This window comes from Ricinus communis, chromosome 8 (assembly GCF_019578655.1).
Source record: "Ricinus communis isolate WT05 ecotype wild-type chromosome 8, ASM1957865v1, whole genome shotgun sequence".
Classification (NCBI taxonomy): Eukaryota; Viridiplantae; Streptophyta; class Magnoliopsida; order Malpighiales; family Euphorbiaceae; genus Ricinus; species Ricinus communis.
This window is the reverse complement of record NC_063263.1, coordinates 2,012,726-2,022,564: the sequence shown is the minus strand read 5'-3', so window position 1 is coordinate 2,022,564 and position 9,839 is coordinate 2,012,726. Positions and strand designations below refer to the sequence as shown.

Sequence of the window (9,839 nt, the reverse complement as noted above, 5' to 3'; positions counted from 1 at the left end):
AAAAAAAAAACTAAATAAACTACATGACTTTAACAATATATCGATATATTTTCTTAGTATCTAAATGGTATTTTTTTCATAATAAAAATCAAAATTCATATAAAATTAAAAAATCCAACTACAACATCAATGAAAAAAAAATATATCATAAAATATTACTAGCATCCTCTGTACAAAAGAACAAAACTAGAATAAACAAAAATCAACAGTATTCTTTCAGTATTTTGTTTTACAAAAACTAAAGGAAAAATATACTTCAATTATTTTAACATATATTAGTGAATAATGTCTTCTTAGTGTCTAAAATACTATTATTAAAATATCTTGATCTACAAAAATAAAAAACAAAATAAATTTCAATTACTTTAACAATATACAGATTTATCATATCTTTCTAATATCTAAATTGTATTTTTTTCAAAAAAAAAGTCAAGTTTATAAAAAACTATAAAATCCAACTGTAAAATTAATAAACTATAAAACACATATAAAGTAATAAATATTATTTACTAACAAGCTAAATTTATAAACGAAAAAGCAGATTTATCAAGAGTGTGCTTTAGATATATTGATATACAAAAATCATAAAAAAAATTATATTTGAAATATTTTAGCAATATCTTTTAAGTATATTTTAAATAGACTAAACATTAACAAAAAATTAAAAGAATAAACAAAAGAAAAAAGTATACAAAATTTTCTCATTCATATTTATTCAAAAAATAAAAAATAAAAACACATACCTCTAAAGGACAAAAAACAGGTTTTTCAATAGAGATTTTGACAAAAAACAGGTTTCTTAATGGAGATTTTGTCATGTCTTTTAGATTGAGATTTATTTGAATCAGGAACAATCTCTTCAGTCACAACTTTCCTTCTTTTCAATTGCCTTAAACCAGAATCCTCACTCACATTTTCTTTTTTCAATTTAAGAAAGAAATTGAGAAAAATCAAATTTCAAATTCAAGAAAAGATAAATAAGGTAAGATTTTAAGATATACTAAAAAGAAAAAAAGAAGAAAAAGAGAAACACGTAGAAAACAAAGGAGTTTAAATTAACAGAAAAAACAGTATAAATAAAAGACTAAAACAAAATAACGATATAACAAAAATTATACTGTATAAATAAATAAATAAAAGCTACCGTATAAATAAAAAATTTTGAAAAAAACCCAATGGGCCATAAGATTTCTTATATGAAGAATACCTTCAAACCCTCACCACATAAACCTCCTACGCTATACCACATGGACCCACCAAATCCATCATGAACCACATTCACATATAATAGACCCCACTTATGCCCACCCCATGCATATACTTGTCCATGAAGACTTGGTCTAGGCAAGAACTTCTCACGAGAAGTGCTATTATAGATGCTGTTCTAAGTATAAATTGTTTCCAAAGAGTAACAGCTTCCAAAATTTTCATATGAACAATGACTTTTGGATGAAAAGGTCACTTGCTTTTCTCAAAAGGATGAGGCTGAGTTAATTTCGTCCGTTTTCTCCATCTTCTCTATCCAGAAACTGTCTTTGTGCTCGTGCCATGTTTCCTTCTCGAGATACCTTTCGTAGAAGTTGATCTCTCCACTTGATTTAACTGACAACATAGAAGTGCTTCTAGTTCCATATCGTCCCTACAACTCGAAAGAAATCATTGAAAACCTTTCTGCTGGATATGGGTATAGGATGGAGGGGAATGTTCAATGAGGAAAAGGATTTACCAATGGAGTGTCTGTATCCACGAATATGGAACTCAACTGATATTCAAACTCAGAAGGATAGATTTTTGGCAACATGCTTTCTTCGTCTTTAACAGTGTTCGTCATTAGTATTTCAACCATCTCTATTACAGGAAGCTCAGTTTCACCATAGTTATCTATTACATCTTTGAGATTTTGGCGCAATCGCTGAGCCTGCAAGGAAAAAGAAATACATCACTCTAAGCACACAAATATTGATATCCAGTTTCCCAATTTTAACAAAAATTCAGATGCTCAAACAACTAGATGGAAACCAGACAATGAAGATCAGACAGATATAGCCATATGGCTAATTTATTTGGCAAGCCTAAAGAAACAGAATATTAAGTAGCATGATGCTCACCTCTTACCTTAGGCCAAGGAGAGTCCAGGCTTGCATTTGATAATACATGCATTCCAGGTGGTACATCTATGATGGATGTATTTGCTGCTTTTGGTCTATTGGTTATGTAAACCATGGATTTGGAGCAGATATCAGCTAATATCAGATTAAATCCATTATACTTGTCTGCCTTCTTCGCAAGGTCCTCCGCGAAATCTTTGGGATTCTTGTTGCTCTGTAATAATAGAAGTCTGTCACCATCAAGGGTTCCAAAAGAAAAGGAGGTCTACTGCTAAAACTGTCAAAGTCAACTAACAAGGCAACCAAATTTCATAATTTGCAGATCATGTTGGACATTTAAAGATAACAATTAAAAACATAGTTTGAAGTCATTAAGGCATAAAAAGACAAGCTTATAATTTTTATCAAACTAAAGGAATTATGTTTCAGCACTAAATTGAGGAACTAGATAACATGGAAAAGATATCAGGCGTGTTGAAAATGCTTGTGTGCTGGAGTCTTTCAATAATGTATGTTTTCTCTAGATCTACACACGGCAAGTGAATAAGTAGAACAAAAGTTGATGACGAGCGCTGGCTACTTTTGCTCAATAGCTCCAGGAATAATTTAGTTAAATTGCTACTTGTCTTAAAGAATCATAATAATGGATCAAAAAACAACTTCTATAGAAGAAGAAGGCACAATTCAATGCATTAGCAACTCTTATTAATACATGAGAGAGAGTAAAATAAAAATGAAAAAGTTGAAAGAGATACTTTGGATTATGGAATTCATTTAGAATTTTACATGTTTTGTTAGAATTTAGTTTAGCTATAATCAATTCCATACAATTTTAATTATGTAGAATACTAAACTAACTTTCGCTCCATTTAAAGCATATAAATTTTAGATCCGCAAAAGAATTCCATAAATTTTATGAATTTCAACTAAACACTATATTAGAACTATACACACATTCTTAGAACCAAAAAGTTCCATAAATAACATGTGTACTCCACTAAAAGATATATACTAAGGAAGTTTAACATTATTCTATTTCAGTCTCAATTCTTGATTTGACAAATCCAGCCAAATAAAATATTCTGAAAACCACTCCGTTCAATTTGTCACAATCTCAAACATACAAACTTCTCAATCGAGCTATTAAAATTTTCAAAATTACAAACAAAATATGCATACCAGTAGAAAATCAAGAACAAGTAATCAGAATTGCAGAAAACTACACCAATTAACTGATAACAAAATTTAAATGAATTCCAAAAATGCCATACAAAGAATTAGAATAATTCAAGCGGATGCCCACTAGAAAATCTTTACCTGCAAGAAATTAACAGGAAGATCTCCTCTGCTACTGTCTGTAGGAGTTGATATAATTTCCCTAACATTAGTCAGAAAAGCAATCTTGCCATCTTTAGTGCAAGCCAACCATGTCCCACCTGCCTGCTCATCTCTCCCACCCAAAATCTGATCTCCACTTCCCCACCAAGACAACGGCTTCGTTGGCCTTCAAAACTCAAAAACAAAAACGAAACCACAGTAACTCATCAACTTCTCAACCTCATGATGAGAAATAGAAAACGAATAACTCTTAATTCACTTACCGGCTGTGGTATTCATCTCTATTAAGTAACAAGAGGAACGGGTAAAGAGGATGAGCTTGCCAAAGAAACACTGCTATGCACATAGGGTTTGTTAATGTTACACAAGGATCCTATACAATAACAGTTCAATCAACTATCAGATGATACTTGAGAAACAAATATAATAGGTTCAATAAGCAGTAAGATGTTTGGAGCATAGAGAATATATCAAGACATCTGAAATTTCTTTTACACCACCAAACACAAATGCTACATCAGAAAGCAAGCAACACCAGTTTTATTGAGGTCCATATAAGATTGAACAACTATGCGTAGACGTAATTAAGCTGAGCCTGAAACTCGTACAGAACCAACACATTCACCAGACTTCAATTAAATAAGCAATTATCTATTTCAGGTGTAGCATAAAAAATAGAGGAGATAAAACTTCAAAAGTAGTTTCAGATATAAAATGCTAGACAGTATCACAAGATTCCCAACTCTTATAACCTGACTTTAAGTTTCGATTCTTTAGTCTGTAGAACACAGAGCTCCTTAGATACATGGGATGGCCATGGCTTCTCCAAAATTCCCAAGAATTGCCTAATAAATAGTGTGCATTTGAAGCATTATAAAAATTTATCGAATTGATTAGCCCCTCCAAAATTTTACACGTTTTTAAGTGTAATTCAGCCCTCCCAAAAATATTATCTGAGCTCCGCCACTGCTAGAACATCAGCAAGAAACCCTCAAAAGAAGAAGGGGAGAAAAGGTAAATTCACAGCCTTAGTTCTTTCATTTACACAAGCAAAGTATACATATACCACCGTTTTCTTTTCTTTGATATGTTTCATAGGGGTGACTTTCAAACTACTATCCGAAACCAACTTCTCCATTACATTGATCAAAGAAGAGCTGCAGATTTTTAGCTCCTGAAAGATAAAATCCAGAAGTTCAAAGTTTATATTATATAATATTAATGGGTTTTCCTTTACATGTTTACAGTAGCAGGCAGGTGGCAGTGAATGGCTAGAAATGAATGATTTATGGGTGCAAATAGGAGTCTTAATTGTGGACCCTTAAAAACGACTATTCCCAGTTAAGCTAACAAGTAGCCCTAGCTAATCCGTTAAGAAACACTCCAAATTACCATTTGACATAAGAACAGCTCTCAGATTCCAACTTTTAATTATATAAGAACAACGATTAAAACATAAACAAAGAAACGACTTTATGATCCAATTCACAGTCCCAATTCCCTCATTTCTTAATCAAAAGCAAATACAATCACGAATTCATAAACAACAAACAAAGTGTTAAATTCCAATATCCAGTCAATCTCAACTGATAAGATCATCGAAATTAACTTCAAAGAATATTAATTAAATCACAAACCAAGCTCAACAAAGCCCAGTACTGCAAATTGACAAGGAAACACAGAATTAAAGAACCAGAAAGTAAAATAGTAATGAGAACAAAAATAATAAAGAGAAACAGAAATCGAACCTGCTTACCTAAACTGGAAGACGAGAGAAAAAGCGACGTCGGATTAGCTGATACAGTACCTGTATTTCTTTTACTTCTAACTTACAGGAAGAATCTTTATAAATATATTGATTTCTAAAATTTAAAATCTGTAAAATGTATGCTTAATTTTTAATATACAAATTTTTATTTTTATTTAAATATTTATATTTTTAATATTTAAAATTTAAATTTATATACATCAATTAATTTATTTATAAATTATATTTTTAATTAAATATTAATGTTAGAAATAATATATTAATTATATTTTAATATTAATAAATGATATTTTAATTAAATAATAATATTAATTTTATTTAGAAAAATACTATATTAACTATATTTTTATATTTTTATAATTAGATAATAGTTCTAATTTTAAAAATAATATTTTAAATTATATTTAATATTATATATTTAATAATAATTTAATTTTTAATTAAATAATACATTTATATTTTAAAAAATTATAATAGCAATTATATTAATATACTAATTTATATAAAGTTAAATTTAACTAACAAATAATTGTTAAAATAATTTTTATATTTCTGTATTAAAAAATTTTAAAATGGTTAATTCGCTGTTATTTTTTAAAATTTTATAAATTACTATTAAATATTAAAAATTTATTAAATTATATTTATCAATTTAGTTTGATAATTAAAATAAAAATAACGGTAATCGATAAAAAAACTAGTTAGTTTATTCTTTTAAAGTTAAATTTTTTAAGTTTCGGCTAAATTTTTAAAATGTAAAGTATCCATAAATCTAAATTTTATTAATTTTATTAACAATAAATAAAATATTTATCCAATATAAAGTGTTTAAAATACATTTAAAATATTGTTATCTAAATTTGTCTTAAATGTTGTTTAATAATCTAATCTTTTATATGTCTACTCACAAATTAGCAAGGACCATCCAAATATAATTATATCTTATGATTGTAAATATTTAACTATATTATCCGCTAAAAATCTATTTAAATATATAAATTTAATAATAAAACATATATTCATTTAATAGACTTATTTAATATATAAATATTAATAAAAAACTTAACTGCCAGTACCTTTTCACATATCAGACGACCAGTGTGTCTTGCCTTAAGTGCTCTTCATGTTTTATATATATCCTTGTTTTCATATTTGCGCATTTTTGGGTTTTTGTAAATTCTACTTTGTATATTGGATTTTTTTGCTTACTTCCTTCTCTGTCTTTTGTATATTTTTCTCTGCAATTTCTGCTTATCTTTCTCTGCCTTTCAACACTCTTCAATTGCATGTTGTTGTCTGCATTTATCCATAGCTTCATTGACAGAATCTTGTATCAATGATACTTTGGATTTCGATACAACAGCGACATGGCTCTTCATTTATTTGCTTATCAAAACAGTAAGTTATTCTTTCCTTCTATTGTACCGATTTCATTTTGTTGTTACTTATTTGATTTTTCTGGTGTAGAAAATTATGGGGATGGGTTCTAAAACCTCTAAAGATAGCTCAAAAGTTCCTCTCCTGCCATCCGACCATATCACCTTTAGTGACAACGAGGAGACGTTGAATGACTCGTCTGAGCATTTAGAGGTAGAGGTGGTGGAGGTAGAGGAGGCAAAGGCCTTGGCAATAATAGAAACTACACAACCCTTGAGGGCTCGCCCCAAGAGAATTCAGAAGCGTAAGGTTTTGATGATGAGGATGGTCAGGCTAAAAAGAAAGTTCGCCAGATTAGGGCTGTTTTTTATTTTCTGAGCCGCCTTCAATCGATTTATCTAAAGGGAATTATTGAGACTTATGGTATCCTGATAGACTTCTCCATTAGAATGCCTGAGCCCGTTACAAAGGCTAACCAACCTCTAAGCAAAGGGGGGATATTGGTGCATTTAAAGGACTTGGATGCTGATTTGCAATTTCCTCTGGATCCTTTGATCTCCTCTATACTGTTCGACTATAAAATTATGATATGCCACTTGCATCCGAACTCGTATAGGATTTTTAACGGCTTGCGAATGATAGCTGAGACAGATAAGATCAATCTAACTACCAGGGTAGTTAGGGAGCTTTATTCAATAATGATAAAACCTGATCTCGATCAGTTTAGGTTTTCAAAGTGGGCAACGGATCTTCACAAATTCTCTAAAGTCCGTAAATAACTAGAAGGATAAATTCTTTATCATTACCTGTGAGTCTGGGTGGGGAGAGGTACCTAACACTTGGGTTTCCTCACCAAATGTGCCAGTAAATGCTCCCTTCTCTGAAGAGAAGGAAAAGATTAGGATTCACATTCTAGAGTTAGAACCTCTAGACATTAGGGACCTTCTAAGTGTTCATAACTTCAGCAAATCCTATAAAAGATAGAATCAAAAAAAGAAACCCATGGCTGGTGGGAGGACTTCTTGGAAATCTTCATGTTCTCGAAGGCCTAATGGTATTGATGTTAATTCTGCTGGAAATTTGTGTTTTCCGTACTTTGTATTGATCTGCTTTCTCTTTCTACTTTGTAGAGATGGTGAACATGAGAAAGCTGATGAAGCAACAAAAGAAGAAGTAGCAAAGAAAGAGATCTCATTCTGGCAATTTCGCCAAAAATGCTGCTGAGATGGGCCACTCCAAGGCCCGTGATGCCTCCAACATAGCTCATCCTCCCCCTTCATCTCAATTCGAGTAGGAGATTAGGCAGAAATGACCCGGAAAAGACCCAACTGTCTCTTTCGAGCATCTTGCTAAGAAGAGCAAACCTTCTACGTCTACTAGCAAGTCTATAGATGAGCTTAACTATTTGCAGAAATAGCATTTTGAAGGTTTTTAGGGAGGAGGCCTCTGTTCATACACCAAAGGCAGGCATTTGAGGTGGTCTACAACTGCAACCTTCCTCTAGACCAAGAGAGGCTTCAAAATATACTTGATGGCAATCTACTGGGAGGCTCGTATGCCATTAAGCTTGAGGTATACAAACTTTTTATATTGTCGTACTTAGTTCCCTTTAACAGAATTTAATTATGCAGCATTGGTTCTGGCAGGCTATCGATTCATGGAACTGAAAAGGAGATAACAGGATAAGTTAAAGGCCTAGGATCATGAGCTCGCCTTGTACAAAAAGGTGGAGCAAGATCTGAAGGCTAAAATAGACAAGCTTAACATCCTCAATGCTTATGAGCAAAAACAGATGCTGACTCGACATCATGCTGCCTTTGGATGAAAAGGATCTTAGAATCTTTTCCCTTGAAGTGGCTGAGCGGGCTAATCCGGGGCAAGAGAAGCAAGGGCGAATTGATGATGCTATGAAGATAGTGAAGTCTCTTGTGGGATATCAAGTGAAGCTTAATTGCGAGCTCGCTTGTAAATATCTGAATTGTGACTTCTTGTGCATCAATGAATATTACCCTAATGATGATAATGCTGAAGAGAGGCTCACACATGGTGAATTTGTGAGTGATGCTAATCCTTCCTCTACCAATGCTCATGTTTCTGATCCTTTGGGTCTTGCTCCTGTTGATCCTGAAACTATACTTTCAGTAGATGATTATTTAGCTAATCTTGCTATCAATACTACTACTGCTCAAACAGGGTAGTAGTTCTTCTATTCTACCGCACTCTTTTTATTTTATTTAATGAAATTTTTCTTTCTACTGTGAATTTTTTATTTTGTTTTTTTATGCATGTTGACTCATCGTTTCTAGTCTTTAATAGTACCTTGGTACTCATATATTTTAACTTGGTTATGAGGCAAAGGAGAGAGAGATGAGCTACACTTGAATCGTGAAATAACAAGTAATTAAACACCTTAATTGTAAATGTAGGTGAACTATGCTCAAATATCAAAGATAAAAGTCTGTCACTTTCGCTTTTAGTGCCTCTTATCTTTGTTAAGCTCAAATCTTGGAAAGCTATGCGCATGCGCTTTTGAAATTAACCAAGTCATGCTTAGGCATTCATAATTAATCTGGTGAGTTAAGCTCAAGCACTTCTTTTTAAGTTGGTGATATAAGCTCTACTCCTTTTTACAATAAAACTAGCAAGGTAAGCTCGAGCGCTTCTAAAATAAACTGGTGAGCTATACTCAAACACTTAATTATGTGGTTGGCTAAGCACCTTTTTAATAATTTGGCGAGCTATGCTCAAGCGCTTAGTTTAATTAGATCAGTAAGCTATGCTCAATCACTTAATAATGCAATAGGTTACGTGGCTTTTAATATCTTGGCAAGCTATACTCAAGCCCTTAGTTCAATTAGATTGGCGAGCAATGCTTAAACACCAAATAATACAGTTGGTTACATTCCTTTTAATATCTTGGCGAGCTATGCTCAAGCACTTAGTTTATGTAGATGCTAGAGATTGAAGAAGCCTAGGACCCTCAGTTGCCCTCTAGAAACAAAGAACATAAAATAGAAAAAAAGGTTGAATAATTTTATGTATCGATGTATAGGTATTTAAAGAACTCTATTAAGAATAGAAAAGCCAGCTAATCTCACTAATTAAAGATAAATAAACTAGTAAACTAACCATCTAATATGGAAGAAAATAAATTGTTGATTACTAAGATTACTGATATAGTTTAAAAATTTCTAAACTAACTAAATATAGAACATAATTAGATATAGTATATAATAACAAGTATTAAC

At 31.5% G+C, this 9,839-nt stretch overlaps 2 protein-coding genes across 7 annotated transcripts; one reads left to right on the top strand and one right to left on the bottom strand.

Annotated features, from left to right (window-relative positions):
• Positions 1–1,103: 1,103 nt before the first annotated feature.
• Positions 1,104–5,325, bottom strand: LOC8287896 (transport and Golgi organization 2 homolog). 5 transcript variants are annotated; one of them, XM_048378560.1, is made up of 6 exons: positions 5,203–5,325; positions 3,710–3,819; positions 3,426–3,612; positions 2,116–2,322; positions 1,727–1,918; positions 1,104–1,639 (listed from the first exon to the last, which is right to left on the bottom strand). In XM_048378560.1, the coding sequence occupies exons 2-6, from the start codon at positions 3,790–3,792 to the stop codon at positions 1,472–1,474; spliced, it is 837 nt and encodes a 278-aa protein (XP_048234517.1). In that variant the 5' UTR covers positions 3,793–3,819; positions 5,203–5,325; the 3' UTR covers positions 1,104–1,471. The 5 variants fall into 5 exon arrangements, with proteins under 5 accessions (XP_048234517.1, XP_048234518.1, XP_048234519.1 ...); XM_048378561.1 differs by having other exon boundaries at positions 5,195–5,297; XM_048378562.1 differs by lacking the exon at positions 5,203–5,325 and adding an exon at positions 5,084–5,101.
• A 936-nt stretch (positions 5,326–6,261) lies between these two features.
• Positions 6,262–8,846, top strand: LOC112536934. Of its 2 annotated transcripts, XR_007216889.1 has the most exons (3): positions 6,262–6,612; positions 6,682–7,645; positions 7,722–8,846. XR_007216889.1 is itself a non-coding variant. In XM_048377614.1 (2 exons), exon 2 carries the CDS (start codon positions 8,400–8,402, stop codon positions 8,787–8,789), a length of 390 nt encoding a protein of 129 aa, XP_048233571.1. In that variant the 5' UTR covers positions 6,290–6,612; positions 7,722–8,399; the 3' UTR covers positions 8,790–8,846. The 2 variants fall into 2 exon arrangements, 1 of the variants encoding a protein (XP_048233571.1); XM_048377614.1 differs by lacking the exon at positions 6,682–7,645 and having other exon boundaries at positions 6,290–6,612.
• The last annotated feature ends 993 nt before the right edge of the window (positions 8,847–9,839 follow it).

Coding starts and splice junctions, on each gene's coding strand:
- LOC112536934 (XM_048377614.1), top strand. CDS start 8,400: ATGCTGCCTTTGGATGAAAAGGATCTTAGAATCTTTTCCCTTGAAGTG.
- LOC8287896 (XM_048378559.1), bottom strand. CDS start 4,253: ATGTATCTAAGGAGCTCTGTGTTCTACAGACTAAAGAATCGAAACTTA. Junction 3,780..4,198: donor GAATCGAAACTTAAAGTCAG/GTTATAAGAGTT, acceptor TGTGCATAGCAG/TGTTTCTTTGGCAAGCTCAT. Junction 1,919..2,115: donor TGGACTCTCCTTGGCCTAAG/GTAAGAGGTGAG, acceptor TTTTCCTTGCAG/GCTCAGCGATTGCGCCAAAA.